This window comes from Danio rerio, chromosome 14 (assembly GCF_049306965.1).
Source record: "Danio rerio strain Tuebingen ecotype United States chromosome 14, GRCz12tu, whole genome shotgun sequence".
Classification (NCBI taxonomy): domain Eukaryota; kingdom Metazoa; phylum Chordata; class Actinopteri; order Cypriniformes; family Danionidae; genus Danio; species Danio rerio.
Genome location: NC_133189.1, coordinates 26,660,186 through 26,684,042, shown reverse-complemented (window position 1 = coordinate 26,684,042; position 23,857 = coordinate 26,660,186). Strand labels below are relative to the sequence as shown.

Sequence of the window (23,857 nt, the reverse complement as noted above, 5' to 3'; positions counted from 1 at the left end):
AGATAACTCAAGTAAACAATCATGCAGTTTTTAAATGAAGTGTTTAATTATTAAGTGACACATTATCTACATGTGGAATTTGGCCAACATGATCTGACGTTAAGCTGATGAGAGCCAAACCAACTAGCCAGACGGATGGCATGACAAAGTGGCTGACCAAAATGGCTGACCATTGCCTTGGTGTGTCTACCACAATTACCTCACGAGAGCAGCGATTTAAAAGGTCACAAAAAAAAAAAAAAAACTGCATCCAAAGAACTGCAGCCCTCACTTGCCTCAGTTAAGATGATTGTTTATGACTTCCCCATAAGAACAATAATTTTTGGCCAAAAATAGTTTGTATGGCAGAGTTTCAAGAAGAAAACGACTGCAGAACAAAAACAACATAAAAGCTCATCTCAGCTTTGCCAGAAAACATTTTGAATATACCAAAGACTTTTGGGGAAATACTTTGTGGAATGAAGATACAAAAGTTGAACATTCTGGAAGGAGTGTGTCCCATTATGTGTGGCATTAAAATAAAACCGCATTTTATAAGAACACCACACCAACAGTAAAATGTGGTGTTGGTAATGTGATTGTGTGGGTCTCTTTTGCTGTTTCAGGACCTGGAAGACTTGCTGTGAGAAATGGAACCATGAATGTGCTGTCTACCAAAATATCCTAAACGAGAATGTCCGGCCACCAGTTAGTGACCTCAAGCTGAAGCAAACTTGGGTTCTGCAGCAGGACAATTATTTAAAGCATATTACCAGCAGTTCCAATTCTGAATGACTAAAGAAAAACAAAATGAAGACTTTAAAATGGGCAAGTCAAAGTGCTGACATAAATCTAACTTAGATGCTGTGGCATGATCTTAAAAAGGCCAACTGGTATTCATTGCAGAGCTACATGGGCAGAGCTGATCTCCAGCAAGGGGGAGCTTTACCTCCAGCTCCTCCTTGCTGCACTTCTTTTACAAGTGATGTCACTGGGGGTTGGGGTTAGGGGCAGGGTAGGGTGTATGCATTAAAACAGAGGTGATTCTTGTTGCAGAGGTGTCAAAACTCGATCCTGGAGGGTCGGTGTCCTGCAGATTTTAACTCCAACTTGCCTTAATACACCTGCAAGGATGTTTCCAGAAAGCTTAGTAAGAGCTTGATTAGCTAGCCCAGGTGAGTCTGATTGGGGTTGAAACTAAACTTTGCAAGATACCGACCCCCCAGGACCGAGTTTGGACATGCCTGCATTAAAACAACTTATAGGAGAAGGAGCTGGAGCTCAAGCTCCATCTTATTGGAGATGAGGTCCACTCAAGTGGCTCTGCAGCGAGCACCTCCTCTAAAAAAAAGGGGGTTCATGCTTGAAAACCTTTCAATGTGGCTGAATTACAACAATTCTGCAAAGATGAGTGGGCCAAAATTCCTTCACATTGCTGTAATAGACGCATTGCTAATCGAAAATGTTTGATTACAGTTGTTGCTGCTAAGGGTAGCACAGCCAGCTATTAGGTTTGGGAGGCAAACACTTTTACATACAGGGTTATGTAATTTAATATCATGTTTTTCCTTAATAATAAAAACCTTAACTTCAAAACTTCATGATGTGTTTACTTTTGTTATCTATTTTTAAAATTATTTTAATGAAACATTAAAATATGACAAATGTGCAAAACATAGGAAATCAGTAATGGGGCAAACACTTTTTACACAACTGTGTAGGAGGCACGGTGGCTCGCTGGTTAGCACTATTGCCTCACAGCAAGAAGGTCGCTGTTTGTTAGATATATATATTCATTTTCATTCTGCTTATATATACAGTGCATGCAGGGGTTAGACAATGAAACTGAAACTGGCTTCGCTGGCTGCATATTCCACCAGTAGGAGCAGAGTGTGGAATTACCATTATGAGGAATATATCAGAGTTCAAAGGAGGACAAATTGTCGTGTGTGTGTGCCTCAATAGGGCATGTGTGACCAAGACAGCAAGACTTTGTGATATATCAAGAGCCACAGTATGCAGGGTAATGTCAGCACACCACCAAGAAGGATGAACCACATCTGGCATGAGTAATTGTGGATGCAAGAGGATCAGTCTGAAAGGAATGCCCAGGTACTAACCCAGATTTTCAGCTGCTCAACTCACTGCAGAATGAAATGGGCTCCTTAACTCTCCTGTTTCCACCAAAACTGTCTGTCGGGAGCTACACAGGGTAAATACACATGGCCAGGCCGCAATAGTCAAATCTTTGGTCACTTGTGCCAATGCCAAATGTTGGTTGCAATGGTGCCAGTGGCATTTCGAAGTCATTTGAAAATCTTGGGCTGTGGATAGTGTGAAACATGTATTGTTTTCTGATTAGTCAACCTTCACTGTCTTTTGAAAATCATGGAGAGTTACAGTGTGCAGCCACAAAAATCGTACCACCCAGACGGTTGCATGCCCAGAGTGAAGCATGGGGGTGGATCAGTGGTGGTTTGGGTTGCAATATCATGACATTCCCTATATAGGCCCAATAGTTGGGCTAGATGGGCGTGTCACTGCTAAGGACTACGGAACCAATCTGGACAACTATGTGCACCCAGTTGCTCAAACATTGTATCCCAATGACAGTGTATCAGGATGATAATTCCGCCAAACAAGCAACAACATTGGTGACAGAGTAGTTTGATGAACATAAAATGTGCACAGTCACCAGATCTAAATATTACTGAGCCAGTTTTGGGTGTTTTGGAGAAGTCAGGATATGTTTTCCTCCTCCAGCATCACGTAGTGACCTGGCCACTATTCTGCAAGAAAAATGACCAAAATCCCTCTGGCCACTGTGTGAACTGATGCTGTATTGTTGCAAAAGGAGGCCTTACACCATCTAATGAATTATTGTGGTTTAAAACCAGGCATTTCAGTTTTATTGTCCAATCCTTTTATGTGTGTGTGACTTTCATGGGTATTTCTGTAGGAATAGCCAAAAACACATTGAGTCAAAATTATTTTACGCCAAAAATCAATATATTAAGCAGATGTTCTATTATTTATTTATTTACTTATTTTTTTTCCCGACTGTATTAATGTAAATACTATTTTACTTTTAATGTTTTACTATACACTACTGCTAAGCTAACCTAACTATTACGCTGATTTATATTCAAAACGACTAGCTGGGGATTTTACTCTAATAGCATAGAAACATTTACGTTAAACAGGTTCTCATGTTACCGTACTTCAGCCAAGAGAACCAAAACAGAAGGACAAGTTATATGAGAATACTCGAATACTGAAGACAGCCAGTAAACACAAAGACGAGCGACTGGACGCCTTATTTACCTTGTCAACTGCGCCAGATTCTCATTATACTGAGCTCGTGAGAGGCTTAACGCATGTGACGTTTCTCTTTGACACACTGACCTACTTTCGTGCGATACGTGCGCGTTCGTGTGTGTTACACTCCATTGAAGATTATTTATTAACTGACTCAGGAAACCCAGCAAAACTTACAATATCCTAATTATTATGTAAGTTGATAAGCGATCTATAAATATTCTATAAAGAAATTATGATCACATTAAAACCCCTAGGAATAACAGTGCATACGCATGAAAACAGTGACTAGTTTAAAAGCATTTCTAAATTAGTTATTAGAAAAATTACCCATCTTGATTTAAGATTTGAGCTGAAATGACATGCGTTTGAAGCGCGCGCTCTGACGAGTTTGATACATGTTTTCTGCAGCTCACGTGCCCGCGCGCTCCCCGTGCAGCGCAGTGGAGCTGCTGAAGGGACTCTCTTTATAATGAGACGCTGCTGAGCAACAGAGAGACACTCACTGTCACTGGTTGTGTTTTTGTTGTAGGTAAAACTTCACCCAAATCAGATTCAGCGCGTTCGGGGATGGTATGCCTTTCTATGTCGACGCAGAAGGTTGGAACAAGTAAGTAGGAAATTCGCAGTCGACTGCTAATAGCCATGCTTTGTACAGAATATTGTTTTGAAAAAATCATTGGGACTGTTTGTGTGAGGTTTGGCCGACATACAGTAAAAGCCTATATTGGATATACAGACAGAAAACATTGCTCAGAAATTGTCCAATATGTCATACTCACCATAAATGTGTATATTGTTTGGTTATGACACTAACATTTCAGTATGTATAGCTTGATAGATCGATAGAGTGCGTGCTAGTACTGTTTAGTTATCTATCTATCTATCTATCTATCTATCTATCTATCTATCTATCTATCTATCTATCTATCTATCTATCTATCTATCTATCTATCTATCTGTCTGTCTGTCTGTCTGTCTGTCTGTCTGTCTGTCTGTCTGTCTGTCTGTCTGTCTGTCTGTCTGTCTGTCTGTCTGTCTGTCTGTCTGTCATATTATTTTATGTTAGTATTATATATGAGTTTATATTGTACTGAAACTTTTGATATACATTGTAATAAGTTATTGATAACTTAATACATTTGAAAAAATTATCTAGAGTTTGGAAATTTCTTATTAACTTTATTTATATATTACCTTCAGCTACATGAACTCCAAGATTGTGAAATTTTGATCTTTTCCATATTTTTTTGAATCAGCAACATTTTGAATATAATACATTTTATCAATTCAAAATGTATAGATATTAAAATATCTATACTTAATTATAATTAAGAACCACCTTCTAACGGTGGGTCTTAATTCACCCTTTCACAATTTAAAGCATACAAAGTTCTAAAAAATAAATTGCAAAATCATACTCTTAAAATGTACTACAAAAATGTTTTTTTTAAAAATTATTTTTAGGTTTCTAACACTGATATACAAACATTGTTACATTATACTGCACCTATGATGCAAAATCAACTTTTGGAAGATGTATGGACAGAACTGTGTGTAGGTACAGTATAGTGTGTCCACAGTCATATTTGAGTTATATAAACACAACAAGTTTTTATTTTTTTTACTTCCTGTTGTTAAAATAAAAATCGCAGCAATTTTTAGGCCCACCCCAGTGTCATGTAGTAGTGGGGTTTTCCCCACCTATCAAAATGTTTGAAAGTCGTGTATTAGTGTGGCCATATTAACATGTATAATTACAGTCACAAGGCAGGTTTTGCAAAAACTATTATTAAAAGATCTGTCCCAACTATCTCCGATCAGCTGCAACTCAAGAATGAGTTTTACAAGTTCAAAACATTTGAAATCATTGCATGTTTGTAAAAAAAAGAAAGGATAGTTAAATTGTTATGTAATTCATAACCACTGGAATTACTGTAGCACAGCTGGACACTGTCAGTGTAACTATAAAAGAGGATGCTTCTATCCGGGTTTTGCTAAAATCATTTAAGCTTCTTTTTCTATATTAATATACACACAGCACCCCATATTGATAGAAAAACACAGAATTGTTGACACTTTAGCAGATTGATTAAAAAGAAAAACTGAAATATCACTTGGTCCTAAGTATTTCGACCCTTTGCTTACACTCATAGGTCCTGTCCATTTCCTCTGATCATCCTTGAGATGGTTCCACACCTTCATTTCAGTCCAGCTGTGTTTGATTATACTGATTGGACTTACGCCTGTTTCACACCGCAAGCATCAGCGGCGCGTGAGCAGAGCGTGAGCAGCGCGTATGTCGAGCAGTAGCAGCACGCAGGCGTTTGCCTTTCACACCAGCTGCGTCTGCAGCGCGCAGCTCTTCGGCAGCTGCTGCTGAGATCAACCTATCTCTGTCTATTCTATCTAGTTACCCATGTCTCTCTATATACAAATACACTTTTTAAACTTTTCATCTGCACTAAGGCCCCTCCTATGCTGTTTCATTAACCTGCAAATGTTTATTTTACAAATTTTATAGATCAAATAGTACTGTATGCTTCTAAAGCTAACTTATATGAGAAGTGTCTACAGTCAGAAGACAATCGCCTGTGATATCATGTCATTTGTTTTTTGATTATCAGGTTGCTGTAGACCTAGTTATAATCATATTTATACAATATAGTTATAATGATATTTATACATGATCAAACTAGTGTTACTTTCTCCGCTTCAGTGATGTCCAGCGGCAGAATAGCAGCTCGTTAATTCATGCTTGTGCAGATGATGAGACGGACAAAAGTAATTAATGCATGCCATTCTTTTACTTATTTTCGTGTTGTCAGATTCACAGTGCAAACAGCTCCCGGTAGGAATAATTCGAGTGAACATAAAACAAAGCCGATTAAAACTTTCTTCCTCTGCTTATAGCTGCACAGAACACAGCGAGCTCACATAATCCAGCATGCGTGTCGCACTACACTACCCACAATACACTTCGCTATGGACTACAAATCCCGTAAATATTCCATTTCCCCTCTCCTACAACACTAGTGTGCAACTTAAGCAAAACTTATAGTAAAATTGTTTTACATTCGGTTTTGTAGTTCGGGCCTAAATAAATGTTTGTTGCCGTTTTTAATCGTTTTAAGTTCATTTGAATGACTATATATAAACCATTTGACATTATTAATGCATTTATTGGGTAAAATTGCTACTTTTTACTGTCATTCAATGTGTTTTGGTCATTATCAATGCACTGTCACTTTAATTGAGCGTGAGCAGCGCGTCAAAAATAGACCCAGCGCCGAAACTATCGCTGCACTGCTGCTTCGGCGACGCTCACGCCTCGCACTGACGCGCTGCTGCTGCGTGCGGTATGAAAGCTCTAATCTGTTAACATGGACGCCGAAAACACACGCGCTGCTCACGCTCTGCTCACGCGCCGCTGACGCTTGCGGTGTGAAACAGGCGTTACAGCTCACAATGCATGTCAGAGCAATTGAGAATTATGAGGTCAAAGGAACTACCAAAAGAGCTCAGAGACAGAATTGTGGCAAGGCACAGATCTGGCCAAGCTAACAAAAAATGTATACTGCACTTAGGGTTCCTAAAAGCACAGTGGCCTCCATAATACTTAAATGAAAAACGTTTGGGATGACCAGAATCCTTCATATAGCTGGCCGTCCAGCCAAACTGAGTTATCGCGGGGAAGAGCTTTAGTGAGAGAGGTAAAGAAGAGCCCAAAGTCTCAACAGTGAAGCGTGGTGGTGGCAGCACCATGCTTTTTGGGTGTTTTTCAGCTGCAGGGACAGGAGGACTGGTTGCAATCAAGAAAAAGATGAATTCGGCCAAGTACAGGGATATCCTAAATCACGGGGTCCAAAGTCGGACCTGGAGGGCCGGTGTCCTGCTGACTTTAGCTCCAACTTGCTTCAACACACTTGCCAGGAAGTTTCTAGTATACCTAGTAAGAGCTTGATTAGCTTGTTCAGGTGTGATTAGGGTTGGAGCTGAACTCTCCAGGACACTGGCCCTCTAGGACCAAGTGTGGACACCCCTGACCAGATGAAAACCTTCTCCAGAGAGGCTCAGGACCTCAGACTGGCCTAAGCAAACAGATAAAATAATGAAGGAGTGGCTTCACAACAACTCTGTGACTGTTTTTGAATGGCCCAGCCAGAGCCCTGACTTAAGCCCTATTGAGCATCTCTGGAGAGACCAAAAATAGCTGTCCACCAACGTTTACCATCCGACCTGACAGAACTGGGGAGGATCTGCAAGGAGGAATGACAGAGGATCGCCAAACCCAGGTGTGAAAAAGTTGTTGCATCTTTCCCAAAAAGACTTCTACTTAATACTGAGCAAAGGGTCTGAATACTTAGAACCATGTGATATTTCAGTTTATCTTTTTTATTGATTCTGCAAAAATGTCAACATTTCTGTGTTTTTCTGTCAATATGGGTTGCTGTGTGTACATTATTAAGGAAAAAAATAATTTGTGTGATGATTTTAGCAAATGAAAAATTTAAGGGGTTTGAATACTTTCCGTACCCGCTGTATATTATTTTGTATCCTGTCACATTTGCTGTGAGTAGATGGAATGGCATCCGCTGAATAAAACATATGGCAGTAATTGGGGGTTCATTCCACTGTGACAACCCCTGATAATGAGGGAACAAACCAAAGAAAAGTCAGTGTGTGAGAAATGTTATGCAAAATTATAAATGCATTTACTGATATTTTACATCAGTTTAATGTGCTCTTGATTAATATTCGCATCTAATTATTTAAAAAATCCCTTTGATCCCAGACTTTTGAACAGAGTAGAAAAATAGTGGTTGAAAATCTGGCTTGTTGATTGTTAACTGATCAACATTGCACCCTCACCTCATGTCCCTTTAGAGGACTGTAACAAATCAGCTGTCACTTTTGGAGAAGGCACTGCAAGTAATTAAGAAGAAAAAATAAAAGTTATTGCAATACTTCCCCAGTTGGTTGTTTGCATTAAGAATTCAGATTTTTCAAGGTTTCTAAAATGTTAGGTTTGAATATCCACATAAGGCATTATTTCATTAAACATGCTAATTTGCAAACATTGATTGCACAAAAATCTGAACATTATAAGTAGTCAGATTTAAAATTCTTGTTTAGTACTTTATAGAGTGGACTCTCTTTTTAGCACTTAATAATTTATAAAAGAATGCAAACCTTTTAAAATTATATTGTAATTAAAATGTACAGACACAAATTGATAAAATAAGCTCTTAAATTTAAGCACATTATAAACAGTTAAACTGTGATTAAAAAGTGATTAGGCTGGAAAAACTACACTTTTGCCTTCAATGTTTCACCTAAAAAATGACCATTTCAATATTTTGTACCTTGGTATAGTAAGAATTAATTCCTTATGGGTTCAGCTTCATTTTATGTAGTGTGCACTCTAAATGAATGTGCACTCTAAATGAATGTCATCACATAACATCACATATCCCAATGCTTTTCAGTTAGTTTCTGAATCCTGTTGTTTTTCCACTAAACAGGATGAAAAGGGGACGATCAAAGTGTCAGAGCTTCACCCCATCAGAGGGCAGAAACAAGAGACACAGAAGCACCACACCAGTGTATGTCCAGACAGGCTCCACCAATTTTCAGAACGCCACAGAGGAGACATGGGGAAACCTGCCGCACCATGTGGTCCTGCACATATTCCAGTATCTGTCTCTGGTGGACCGGGCTCGAGCGTCTTCTGTGTGCCGCCGCTGGAACGAAGTCTTTCACATCCCAGATCTCTGGAGAAGGTTTGAGTTCGAGCTGAACCAGCCGGCTACATCTTACCTAAGGTCCACACATCCGGATTTGATCCAGCAGATCATCAAGAGACACGCTCAGCATTTGCAGTATGTTAGCTTCAAGGTAGGGCTATCTAAGAAAGAGCCAGACTCTTATAGCAGTTACACACATTTGGCACCTTTATCCAAATACAGGGTGTATGCAGGAATCCTAAAGGTACTTTCAATACCTTTTTAAAACTTATTAAAGACCTTCTCGGAATATTTTAAAGACCTCATTGCCACGTAAAGTTCTAATCAGTATTAAACCTTTAACTTAAAAAATATTTGTTAATAAACAGTTGTAGTTAAATAAATCAATGGAGCACAACCATGAAACAGAACTCAGATAAGCTTGGAAGAAACAAAGCTAAAAGTAATAAATTATGCGGTTCTTTTCAGCGACAGATTTCAGCCATTGTTTAAACTCGTCTTTCTTTAATCAGGAGTGCGCAAACTTACATTTTCCCATTTTGCCGTCTGTTTTTACTCTATGGTTTTGCCGGATACACCCCAGCCCAAACTAATTGCATGAATCGAGCACGCCATTGTTAATATTAGGAGGAATGTAAATACATTTATTATTAATCTAGATTAAAATGGCTCATATGAATTCTGCCGAAGGCGTTCAGAATATGTGTGCTACCCAAATAATACGTTTTTGAGAATGGGTTTCTCAAGCCAGGTGGCGCATTAGACCAGGGGCTCATCTCCTGTTTCCAAAATGCAACACAAACTGCTTGAGAAACTGTTCTACTATGATAATTGGTGATGAAAATAAATGATGTTCAATAAGATGTTCTTGTGTTTACTAACTGTTTATTCAGTTAAACAGGAATTTTGAAATGTAGGCCTACATAAGCTCGAAACAGCGATTTTTGTCACCTTAATCCAACTAAAGTCATAACTGGACTAAACAGAAATGGAATTAAGATGTGGAGTATGCATATATTAGTGGCATTATTGAAGTAAACACAGCGATCAGTAAACACCTTCATGTAGGACTTTGCACCATATTTTCAGACAAGATTCACATATGCGGCTGTCAGTAAAGGACCACACACACACACACACACGCACACACACACACACACACACACACACACACACACGATGAAGCATGAGCACACATCGCTTTCCTTTAAAGTACACTCTGGACTAGCCCTTTATTTATAGAAGTAAAACATTTTAATAGTTTATTGGTATTTTATTGATCTTTTTGAAGGCGTTTACCACATGGTTTAGTATATTTTCACTGGTGCACAACATTTCTGCATAACCTGCACGGCTGTTTACATTTGAATTTTAATTGGTGAAATATACAGTAAAAATAGCACAGTGACACATTTGACAGTTTTTTTTACTTTTAAGATTTTCAAAAGTGATTCTGTAATAAGTATTGCATAGTTTTGCTTTTATTTATTTATTTATTCATTTATTTTTATTTATTGCCATCTTTCTCTATTTATTGGTCTATGTTTACATATTTATTCCTATTATCTGTTAATAAATACTCAGTATTTTTATACATACAGGAAGTCATTTTCTGCATTATACTGCAAGTATAAGTATTATGATAACCTTTACTTAAAATATAATTAGGGCGGTTAATTTAATTCTAAGTCAAGTTAATACTAAAGGGGAATAATACATTTATTAACAGTGTGACAATCTTATTACCAGAACCCGGTGCTCCGTCCTAATAGAACTTAGAAGGTGTGAAACTCTTGAGAGTGTAGGGGGTGCTACACAAGTATAATAATAGTTATAGTAGAAATTACATGATTAAATAATGTTTAAGTTAATAAATATTCCAAAAATGTATTAAAGGGCACCTATGATGAAAATCATCTTTTGTAAGCTGTTTGAACAGAAGCGTGTGTGACAAACACAATAAGTATCTTTTTTTTTAATTTACTGATGGTAAAATATGATCCAAATCCCTCCCATTTTAAAGCCCACCGCAACCTGACATAGGAGTGTGGTTTCCCCGCCCACCGAATTGATTGACAGCCTTTTAGTAACATGTCTCCGTAGTAGCGCATATAATCATATCGATCCTGTCAGGGCGGATACAGCAAAGCTGTTTGTGTCCAGCAAGCTTTTTTGTTGGGAGAGCAGTACGACAATTGGAGAATGGTGGACGTTGTCTTTTATCAGGAGTTTGTTCACATTTAGACACATCGCTGTGCTGCTGTTTTCACCTAAATTCTCTAAATTACCAGCAGGGCTAATGGTTGAAATAGACTGAGCAGGAGACCTGCTGCACTAAGTCTGCATTCAGACCCGGGGATTGAGGGAAAAGTCCTCATTTATAGTGTTTATATGAACAAGATTTTCTTTATAATGATATAAATTGTGGTTATATGTATATAAAATTACGAATAACAAATGTAGCAGGGCATTAAATCAAATATTTATTTCTTTGCATTTTAACTTTGTAAACTATAAAGTCATGCGTCTCCTCACGGTTTGTGTCTCATTTTGTGAGCTAGCCGACAACAACAGTTGTTCGCTCCCCTCCTTTTCCCCTGCTGGCCACGCCCACCCCTGCCCTTTGCTCGCAGAGCTCCACGCCCATTATCATGCATCTTTTTAAAAAATTCTGTGGTAGACCTGAAACGAAAGTGTGGGGTGTCATGACCCTTTAAACGGACAAGCAACAAAAATAGTTACCATGCTCAGAGCTGTAAATTACAAACCTCTGAAAGGTATAATAAAAAAACCTGACAGGTGTTTTGAGCTGAAACTTTACAGACACAAACAACATATCAAATCTTGAAAAAGGAGTAAAATAGAAGGATAGTTTGAGGGATAGATATTCTAGATATTTTATAAAGGAAGTCCCTCACTTGAGGATTAACCTTTATGGGTTGATGTTTTTTTAATTGCTACAAAAGTATTTCTTTTTGTACAATCATAGTATATAAAAAGAATGTTGTCGTGAGTATATCAGGTCCTTGAATCATATTCAGTCTCTTGCACATTACATTAATATGTGCGTTTAGGGACCTGCACGTACATTACTAGCCGCAGTACACACAATGACCACAGGTGTCGCTAATACCAAGTGTTTCTCAAATCCACATATAGCCCTTAAAGCAGGCGTGTCCAAACTACGGCCCGTGGGCCATCTGCGGCCCGCAGTCAGTTTTGTGGCGGCCCGCGAGGCTTTTTATAAATATCAATAGAATCTGGCCCGCTATACAAAAATGAACGTAATTCAATAAATAACCACCGGGTGTCGCTATTACATGCATTCAATTAAGCAGCAGTTCTTGTTATGGTCTATCTATCTATCTATCTATCTATCTATCTATCTATCTATCTATCTATCTATCTATCTATCTATCTATCTATCTATCTATCTATCTATCTATCTGTCTGTCTGTCTGTCTGTCTGTCTGTCTGTCTGTCTGTCTGTCTGTCTGTCTGTCTGTCTGTCTGTCTATATACACACAGTTGAAGTCTGAATTATTAGCCCCTTTTTGATTTATTTCTTCTTTTTTAAATATTTCCCAAATGATGTTTAACAGAGCAAGAACATTTTCACAGTATGTCTGATAATATTTTTTCTTCTGGAGAAAGACTTATTTGTTGTATTTCGGCTAGAATAAAAGTGGTTTTAATTTTTTTATGAACCATTTAAGGTCAAAATTATTAGCCCCTTAAGTCTTCAGAACAAACCATTGTAATAAAATAACTTGCCTAATTACCTTAACTTGACTAGTTAACTTGATTAACCTAGTTAAGCCTTTAAATGTCACTTTAAGCTGTATAGAAGTGTCTTAAAAATATCTAGTCAAATATTATTTACTGTCATCATGGCAAAGATAAAATAAATCAGTTATTAGAAATGAGTTACTAAAACTAATATGTGAAGAAATGTGTGGAAAAAAATCTTCTCTCCGTTAAACAGAAATTGGGGAAAAAATAAACGGGGGCTAACAATTTAGGGGGGCTAACCATTCTGACTTCAACTGTATATATATATATATATATATATATATATATATATATATATATATATATATATATATATATGCGTGTCTGTGGGATGTATGTAAAATTTGGCCCGCGACAACGTTGTTTTTTTTGCATCTGGCCCTCGGCCTAAAAAGTTTGGACACCCCTGCCTTAAAGGGTCACGAAACACCAAAACACATTTTTTGAGCTGTTGACAGTCGTATATGTATCTGTTAGACCTGAAGCAGGTATACTCAATAGTTTTTATATATAATAATAAAAAATATATGTATATGTTGTTGTTGTTTTTTTTTTTCAGGTTGACAGCTGCACAGAATCTGCAGAAGCAGCCTGTAACATTCTCTCTCAGCTGGTGAACTGCACCATTAAGACACTGGGTCTGATTTCCACAGCGCGGCCGAGTTTCATGGACGTATCTCAGGTGAAACAGAAACACATTCACTCTTTACCATACAGCGTTTGCTTGTAGTTGAATATGACATCAAACATCTGTTTTAAACCCAGTCGCTAGTAAATATTACAATGTCGCTTCTGTCAAACTTGTGTAATTTCACCCTCCACAAAACCCTGACAGCCTGAAACACTGCAGTAAAACCAGTATTGAAAATGACAAGTTGAGGCTCGTTGTAGCGTATACTAGTCACAAAAGATTTAAAAACACCAACTACAAAAAAAAAAAAAAAATGTGTGTCCTTAGTCCTGTGAGGCACTGACTTAATAGTGGGATTTTAGAGGATTTATAATGCCACTGTAATGTCAGTTGCAGCTCTGGATCTGTTGTTTGTGTGCTTCTTTTAACTTACTGGCGTCACAGTAAACAACAGCCAGGAAGATCTGGATGAGTCAGTGCCCTTACCTGGAGGCTTGATTATCTTTCAGTCGTCATTTCACTCTCGTCTAGTGTACTTTGTCGAGGTCAGGGCCATTTTCTCCAGAGAGGAAATGGCTCCTCAAAACATCCTGATGAAGAAATAATAAATCAACAGGATGAACAGAGGCTAACAATCGGGCTTCAGAAGTGCATTGTCATATTTTCCACATGAAAATGGATTTTTAATGATAATATATTTCAAGACTGAGATCTAATAGCTCTGCTTGAAATTTGCATTCTTTTATTTTTATATAATTCCCAGTTGATGTTTAACAGATTAAGGAAATGTTTTCATAATATTTACTATTCTGTGAAAACTGCTGAGTTTCACACATTTACATGATGTTGTCCCAACACAAATTAAATTTACTTAATTATTTTACAAAGTTAAGTGGATTGAACATCAAACAATTAGGTTGTTCTCCAAAAAAACTTAAGAATTGTGTTGATTCAGCTCATTTTAAATAAGTGGCTTCTTGAAGAAGCAGCATAAATAATTTTTATTCTTTTTAGTTTTTTTTAATGTAAAAACTACTGAGGTCAATATTTTTTCCCAATTTAGAAATGATTAGTTTTGATTGGCTACAGAACATACTCTATTGTATAGATCATTGTTCTCCAAAGACTAATTAACCTAATTAATCCTTTAAAAATGGCACCTTCAGCTAAATACTAGTATTGTAATGTGGAAGTAAACCTGCTGACAAGGGAGGTGCAGATTCAAATGCATGTTTACTGAGGATGGTCAGGCAAGCAACGGTCACAATAAGGAGCAAACAGATGTATGTAGTAGGGATGGCTGACGTGAAACTGACGTATTGACACCGTGTCAAGATCCCGAAGCCCAAGTGTTTCAAAACACAGCACCAAAGCATGATCCGAAACACCCAGGCCACGTATCTAAGGTGATTTGAAACACCACAGGTCATGTAACTAAAGTTTCTCGAAACAGCTGATCACGTGACTAAAGCGATTCAAAGCATTAATCATTCCAGAAGCGTTTCGAGATCTGGCGAATCTTCATTTGACTGACAGGGTCAGAATATTATAGGTCTCATAGGTCTCATATTGCCTAGTGCAGGGGTGTCCAGACTTGGTCCTGGGGGGCCAGTGTCCTGCATATTTTAGTTCCAACCCCAGTTAAACACACCTGAAACAGCTAATCAAGCTCTTTCTAGGTATACTAAAAACTTCCAAGGCAGGTGTGTTAAAGGAAGTTGGAGCTAAACTGTGCAGGACACCTGCCATCCAGGACCGAGTTTGGACACCCCTGGCCTAGTGGGCCGTGCGTGTGCACAAAGTTATTGTGCTCCAAATTGATTTTTCGAATCCCGACAAATATGGCGAAATTATGATTTCATGTATTTTAATAATGTTACTGTTTTATGGTGGAGTCTAGATAGGATGTAGCTGCGGATACGCTATCAATATAGCATCATTTTTGCAACACTGTATAATAATAATTCATATTTTTACAGTACTGTGATGGTTGGGTTTAGGGTTGGGGAAGACATTAATAAAATACAATAAATGGGAAATTTAATCAATAATATACATCAATTTTGTTGACTTCCAGCCTCAACTGAATGTGATCTATCAACAACTCGTTTTCTCCAACTCGTTTTAAGACAAAAACATGTCAAATTTATTCTTAAAGTGTTCGTTCGGATGTCAGACCAATGTTAAAACAAAACACATCACAAGAACAAAGCATTTCAAACCTAACATCTATAGCTGCATCACCCTGAGTTCGAACCCATTATCTATGCATGCTAGTCATGAACTCCACTAAATCACTTGAAGCATCAAGTCTACAACGTCGGGTTTAATACCTCAATTTGCTTAACTGTTTCTTTAATGAAGCTGTTTTAGAGCAATACATTACAAAATGACCACTAGGTGTCACTGTAGAGACAGGTTTCAAAAACGTTTCAAAGCTTCGACACATCTGCTTCAACTGTTTCAGTTTCATAAAGCCTCGCTTTGCCCACCACTAGTATGCAGGAAAATCCAGAGTTGTAGTCAAATACACAGGTGAATGGTCATAAACAAACAAACAAACAAACAAGGTGAGGGTCAAAAACACGGCAAGGAAAGGAAAAGAAAACGTGTCGTAATGTTCACAAAACAGTTTACAGGACTCACGTGTGTGAGAGAACTCTCTATATAGTCTGGGTAACGAATAAGTGAAGAGCTTCAGTGTCTGTGTGAGTGTGTGTGTAATCAACGGAATGAGGAACCGGTGTGAGTAAGCGATGCATGACAGGAGTTTTAATCCATATATTGGCGAATTTGTAGTTTTTTTAGTGAACTGTGTGTATACCAGTGATCTGCAACTCCTTAATCGCTGGTGATCGTAACAACTATCTTCTAAAAAACCACAGGGTGATCACCGGTTTCAAGGTTTACCGCGGTTTGGAAAGGTTGAGGTTTTTAAAAAAACAAATTCTGTCATACCGTTTCTACGGTATATGTAAATTTTTTTTTGTTTGTTTGTTTTTTTAACAACTACTTAATTTAGTTTTTTTTAGCCTTTAACCGCGCATTGTTAAGTGATGCACAGGCACAAATTTAGTGTTATTTACTTATTATTTGTATTTATTTTATTGATTAAACCAGGAATATGAAGTATTTTTTAGAAATCTAAGAGCATTTGCACACACCTTGTAGCTGCCAGTTTCTTGCATCTGCGTTTTCTTTCTCCAGGCAGAAAAGAAAATCCTTTTCTATGATTGGTCATGTTTCACGCTCATTTGTTTTCTTGTTTTTTGATTTAAAGCAAATAAAAAATACTCTATTTTGATGGCACATGTTTACTGTCAAAATATTTTAACGGTTTCTAAAAAAAATATATAGTGTGTTCAATGAGGGAAATTTTTTTGTTTTTAACCTGACAAGTAAAAAAAAAAACTTATTTTAGAGCAGTAATCACAATACCGTGAAACCGTGATATTTTTATCCAAGGTTATCATACTGTCAGAATCTCATACCGGCCCATGCCTTCTTCTAAATAACTAATAAAATGTTATGTACTGTTATCATGGCAAAGACAAAAGACATTAGTTATTACAAATTAGTTTTTGAAACTATTGTTTAAAAATGTGTTGAAAAAACAATCAAAATCAGCAATTAAAATATTTGAAATATTTTACAATATTTACAATTTAACAGAAAGACTAATAATTTTGTCTTCAACTAAATGCCCTTTTATATTTAAAATAATAATCATGTTTAACAACAGTAAGTTGTGTCAATAAACTCTGCTTACTCTTAATAAGTACATCAAATGACATAACAAAAGTAATATATACATGAATTATTAGAAATTATTTGGATTACATATAACAATTACAAATATCAAGGAATTATAATTAATGTCTATTACATTTAAATGCTCAGAGTATGACTCGAGTTAAATTTCTATAGATTACATAGAATATTATTCACTCAATGGGTCTTCACAGACCCCTGCTGGATATATGTGGAAACTACAACTTCTTTTTTAACAGTAATTTTAAACGTTTATTCTGTAACCTGCAGATGGCAGTATTCTCTCTCTAAATTATGAGCCAATATCCAGAATCCTTTTATGTTGAATTTAGGTCAGAATTTTAGTGATTCAGTTGTTTTATTCATAAGATAAATGATGGTGTAGTTGCATATTTGTTTAGTTAATTGGTTAAAAAAGAATACAAAATTTCCAGAACATCAGTATAAATACAAAGCTGAGAAGAAAATGATAAAACGGATGTATAGTTTATCGTATACAAATATATATTTCCTTATGTAATTATTCTGTAAAAGCCAAGGATCCTGAGTGTGATTTTCTCCATAAAAATACAATAGGAAATACTGTAAAAATGTTCCTTCCTCTGTTAAACATCACTTGGGAAATATTTGAAAAAGAATAGAAAATTCATAGGAGTGCTAATCATTTTGTCTTCAATAATAGATCGACACGATTTACATCGAACTGTATGATTGTAGTTTGGTTGAGAATTCTTCATGACTTTGTTTCCAAATAAATACTATTATATACTGTATACCGTGTATTGTTTTTATAAAGACATGTTATTATTAGGGTTGTGTTTATAGGTCAAGACAATGTACCAGCATGCCTACAACACAAATAGCAGCACAGCAGGGTGACCTCAATGAAATAATGAAATAATGCCTGGTGTAAAGGCTATGAGAAGCCAGCGGCACTGACTTTGCCTGTCTTGTCTGGTCTGTTCTCAGTCACACTTTGTCTCGGCCCTGACGGTGGTGTTTGTGAATTCCAAGTCTCTTTCCTCTATAAAAATTGATGACACACCGGTTGATGACCCGTCCCTGAAGGTACTGGTCGCCAACAACAGTGACACGCTCAAGCTGCTGAAGATGAGTAGCTGTCCGCATGTTTCTCCTGCAGGTCAGTACGTCACCGTCTGAGTCATAACACATCTAATAGGGTGGAATATACACTGCTTTCAAGTCTACAAGAAATCTGCCTTTTTAAATACCTCTTCCTAGTCTTGTGCATGATTTTATTAACTTAAAGAGCCCCTGTTATGCATTAAAAAAGGTCATATTTTGGTTTTGGGGGTCTCCAACAACAGGCTGATACACATCAAAAACACTTTCATTGTCTTGAAATATGCATTTATTTTTACCTAATTATCTCAATGACTACCATATGATTCATTCAGTGATTCATTCGTTCCCAAACCCTCCCTGCTAATTTGCGCTGATTGGTCCGAAGACCCAGTCTGTTGTGATTAGTCGACTGCTTCATAGTAAGACAGACATTGTTGAAGTAGTCAGAGTGCAGAGTGTATGTGTGAGCCCAATGCAGGAGTGCCGTAAAGCAATGCAGTTTAACATCAGCATATTACTCTATTCTTAACCATGACACACAGTGTCAGTATTAATCCACACAGTGGCAAAAGCTGAACTATTTTGAAAATTGACCGCCACATGTGGAGGAACAGCTGACGGTGGCCTTAGCAACGACAAATGGCAGAGGATTGCAAGCTCATAAACGCATTTACATCGGTAAAGAAAGCGTCACGCATCGCGTTTTCAACATAGTTTTAGACACGATATGAGAATATAAAGAGTTAACCAAATGTACTGTACAATACATTACAAGTAACAAAACACTATTAAATACATTATTTGCAAGCAAGAGAAAACAAGGAGGCAGCCTCTTTAATCACTTTTACGTTACTTTCACTTGTGAAATGGAGGAAGGAACTGATCCATCAACTGTGTACTGTATAGTTCCTGTCAAGCTGACAAAGTCCCATACATCAATAGCCTTTTCTGATTTTTCCTTTAACAAACGACTGATGAATCCCCCGTTGTAAGCGTGTAGATTGCTAAAGCACTTGTCAGAAAAATGACGGGAACACAGCACAAGGCTGGGGCTATAATGCCGAGGTATTTTTGCAAAAATAAACTTCAACCACTGACTCTTCACAGTCTGATCTTTGTAATAGGAAAATAACACTAACTTTACCTCACACGTCAGACCATAGAGTCGTCACAACATGATACAACCAGGATCTGCTACAGTGTTTGTCTTCCTCTTATTTTTTGCTACAGTGTTTGTGGGCGGGAGTTTCAATTTTCCCATGTCTGTGCGTGTAACAATAGAGCGGGGATTGAGTTCTGTGTCGACGTCACGCCTAAACGGCTAAAGATTCGTTACCTAGACAATTCGTTTGAACCACTCTGACTATTTTATAAATGAATCAATAGTTTTAAACATGGTGCACATTTTTAGATTTAAACCTTAGCTGGATATTTCACTTCACTTACAGCTGGGTTACTCACTGCAAGGAAGGTCGTTTTCAAAAACCCTTAATAGGAGCTCATTAATTCAATTATATACAAACTAATATAAGCTAAAGTTAGGTTGTTGACTATTGTACTTCTGCATGCTTTCAACTCACATATGAATATCTTTTTAATTATATTTTTATAATACATATTTAGTATTCCACTAGATCTTCACGATGTTGAAAAACTTAGCATTGCCATATTTCTTTATTTTGTGATATATTAAAGCACTTATTTTCTTTATCAAAGTTTATTTAATAAACTCCCATACTTAGAATTGTGTGATGTGATTTGGCTAAAAACAATTGGCCTTACAACAGTTGCCATTTTTTTCTTTGAAAACCATATTTTTAACTTTTTAAAAATTATTTTATTTTATTTTTTTTTATTTATTTAATTTAGTTTTACTTTTGTTAAATAAAGGATTGTCACACCTGAGAAACTATTTCATAGTTCCTAGAACTATTGGTTAAAAGAATTAAACACTTTTTTGGAGTGTTTGCAACTGCAGGAGACTTACAACAACCTGGAGGGACTGAATAGTTACTGTAATTAAATTACTTATCTGCTGAAAAAAAATAAGTAAGGGATTATGATAAATTTTTAGGTAATTTAAATACAGTTACTTACAATGACTTGCCTTAAAATCTGTATAGTAAGTACACACTGTATAACCAAATAAGTTAAGGTTACTCAAACCATTTAAGATAAAAAAATAAAAAAAAATCCTAATTATACTGTGAACTTAACCCATTTGAGTAAATGAAGCAACACAGTAAAGCCCAAAAATTAAAAGAACAAAAACCAATCAAGTTCTGTAAAACTCAATATGGTAAGGCAATTCAATTTTGATTGCTACAAACCATTTAAGTTCAAAAACTAATCTATATGAGTACTTTGAACTTACTTTATTTAAGTTGAAGTAATTAGATATTTAAGTGATAAAGTAAGTGTTGATTGAGCATTAATATGAGCATAATAAGCAAAGCTGTATGCTTAGTGGTTGGCTGGTGACATGCAGGAACTACACTTATTACTAAGCCACACTTACACGATGTTTCAGACCAAATATTCAAAGTAGCATGGTAAACAATATAGGGAGAGCGTCACAGGTTCTCACTGTTTAAAAATAAACCATTGTAAATATAAAACCAACTTCAGCTAAGTAAAGCAGACTAGGCGCAACAGCACTATTGACTTCTGTGTTGCTGTTAAACTAAATAAAAATCTACATTATCGATGCTGTAAAAAGTCCCTCATGAAACTGAAAATTGTCACATCAATCTTGAATCAGATTTCAGTGGCTGAACAACACTTTCCTGCATAAAACTCATTCATAACAACAAAATCTACATCAGCTCTGCGTGCTTTTAATAGTTTTAAAACAGAACATGACCTGTCTAACAGAAATACTTCAGCCATGGTGTCATCCTGCCCCCAGTGTGCAAAAGTAACTCCAATATTAATTCAGGGTTTTAAAAAGTTTTGATTGAGCGTTTGTTTTTACCTCTGTCACACTCTCGTGTGCACATGAACATGCGTGCATGTGTAGACGGCGGATATGCGTGAACAGGGGTGCGCAGATGTTAAGATCTACATTTGTTGAGAGACAGTTTGAGCTACTTAACAGAATTATAAGAATTGTCGCACCGACAAATTTTAATTGGACAAACATTTTTTTAGTCTTGTGCCTTACCAAGAATATGAAAATCCAAACAAATACATTTAGATCATTTACTTTAATCATTACTATTGGAATGTGGAGAGACCTTCAACTGACACAACAACAAATGCTTCTGAAGATAATCACCTACTGCACCTTTAAAGTTCTTTGAAGCTCTTTTAAAACAACCAAAATGTTTGAAAATGACCTGTTCAAAACATCATGATTACTCTGATATTTTAATGCCATTATAAAGTGTAAGTGATGTTAATGTTAATTACACTAAGGACTTTCATGGGGCTACATATGCAGCAGGTGTGAATTACAAAGATGCTTGATTCGAGATTTATGGTGCTTTATATAGTACTTTAATCTGCTGTTCATGAAAGAGTGGGAACCCTATTGTAACTATTTAATTCAATTCAAGTTTATTTGTAAAACGCTTCTCACAATAATTATTGTTTCAGAGCAGCTTAACAAAAGGTGCACATTATTGCATTACTATCAAATTCAGAAAAGATAAGGTTATTAATTACCATGAATTATTTACTTACTAATAACTTTAACTAACTAGTAACTAATAGCCCTTAACAGTTAAATGTATAAACATAGTTAACCTGCATTATTAGTAATAAATAGTAATAAACTTTTTTGAAGTAACTTCCCCAAGCTTGGTCCTATAATCATTTCCCCGATCTTACAAACACAAGCTCACCTGTTGGCTTCTTGCTTATCCAGGCATCCTATGTGTGGCCGATCAGTGTCATGGCCTTCGAGAACTGGCTCTTAACTACCACCTGCTGAGTGACGAGCTCCTGCTGGCGTTGTCCTCAGAAAAGCACGTCCACCTGGAGCACCTGCGCATCGATGTGGTGAGCGAGAACCCGGGCCAGACCCAGTTCCACACCATCAAGAAGAGCAGCTGGGATGCCCTCATCCGCCACTCGCCCCAGGTGAACATCGTCATGTACTTCTTCCTGTACGAGGAGGAGTTCGAGCCCTTCTTCCGCGAGGAGACACCCGTCACACATCTGTATTTCGGTCGAGCGGTCAGCAAAGACATGCTGGGTCGTATCGGACTCAACTGTCCTCGACTGGTGGAGCTGGTGGTGTGTGCGAACGGGCTGGAGCCGCTGGACGAGGAGCTGATCCGTATCGCAGATCGCTGCAAGAGCCTGACGGCCATCGGCCTAGGTGAATGCGAGGTGACCTGCAGCGGCTTTATGGAGTTTGTGAAGATGTGCGGAGGCCGATTGAGCCAGCTGTCCATCATGGAGGAGGTGCTCATCCCAGACAACACCTACAACATCGAGCAGATCCACAGCGAGGTCTCCAAACATTTGGGCCGCATTTGGTTTCCGGATATGATGCCCACATGGTAGATAAATCCAAACATTTCGACAAATCCACTCCAGTCTACCTACGTAAACAAGCCGTTTGCATTTGGCAAACACGGCAGCCATTAGGCAGAACTGGGTAATTAAAATTTAGCATGGGAAACGGAACATCTGACTCCACATCTGGATCATTAGTGTGGAAGTGCTGCTGTAGTAGAAACATCATTTGTGATTGGATCTCGACGATAGGATTGGAATACAAAGTGTTTACAGATCCACACAAGTGCACGCACGTGAAAGCCGTACATTTTGAGGCATTCATTGGGCACACAATGACTCTGTGGCACTTAGTCTGTATTTTTAAGACATAACCAGAATACTTTCAGCGACTAATTGTTGGAAAAAGATGACCCACTTTTCTCTGATTATAACAATAACAAGGGGCGAATCCAATGGTAATTTGGTGACACTTTACAGTAATGTTTGATTTGTTGACATTCATTAACTACATTAGTCAACCTGATTAATCTACAGCATTTACTAAGCTAAGATAACAATAAGCCTAACATCAAGTGTTTGTTCAGACAAAAATGTAAACAATTTTATTATTTACTCACGCTAATGTTGTTCCAATCTCCTGAGACCTTCGTTTATAATCTGAATACAAATGAAGAGATTTTAGATGAAATCATAGAGCTTACCCAGCAAACAATTTTGTGTTTAATAGACGTCTACTAGACATCTAAATGTAGACAGCTAGGCTAACACAAGGCTAAACTTGGGCTGTTAGTAAATATCTAATAGACATCTAAGAATAGCCCGAAACTAGACTAGTCGTCACATATACAAATTAGACAGACTTTATATGTGTAGTCATTCATTTCTGTTTACTTGATGACTAGTTTAGTTTTGGCTTATTCTTAGATGTCTATTAGATTTTCACTGACAGCTCAAATTAAGCCTTAATTTAGCCAGAATGACTGTTTAGACTCCTATTAGACATCTATTAGACATCTTTTAGACATCTTTTAAAAACAAAAAATGCTTGCTGGGTACTCACCTTCTA

At 37.2% G+C, this 23,857-nt stretch overlaps 1 protein-coding gene across 5 annotated transcripts; it reads left to right on the top strand.

Annotated features, from left to right (window-relative positions):
- The first annotated feature begins 1,203 nt into the window (after positions 1-1,203).
- On the top strand, positions 1,204-23,811 carry fbxl3l (F-box and leucine-rich repeat protein 3, like). 5 transcript variants are annotated; one of them, XM_073921811.1, is made up of 6 exons: positions 1,204-1,390; positions 3,830-3,907; positions 8,823-9,195; positions 13,396-13,518; positions 18,208-18,379; positions 22,193-23,811. In XM_073921811.1, the coding sequence occupies exons 2-6, from the start codon at positions 3,873-3,875 to the stop codon at positions 22,834-22,836; spliced, it is 1,347 nt and encodes a 448-aa protein (XP_073777912.1). In that variant the 5' UTR covers positions 1,204-1,390; positions 3,830-3,872; the 3' UTR covers positions 22,837-23,811. The 5 variants fall into 5 exon arrangements, 4 of the variants coding, with proteins under 4 accessions (XP_073777912.1, XP_073777914.1, XP_073777913.1 ...); XM_073921813.1 differs by lacking the exon at positions 1,204-1,390 and adding an exon at positions 1,945-2,091; XM_073921812.1 differs by lacking the exon at positions 1,204-1,390 and adding an exon at positions 3,395-3,491.
- Positions 23,812-23,857: the final 46 nt, after the last annotated feature.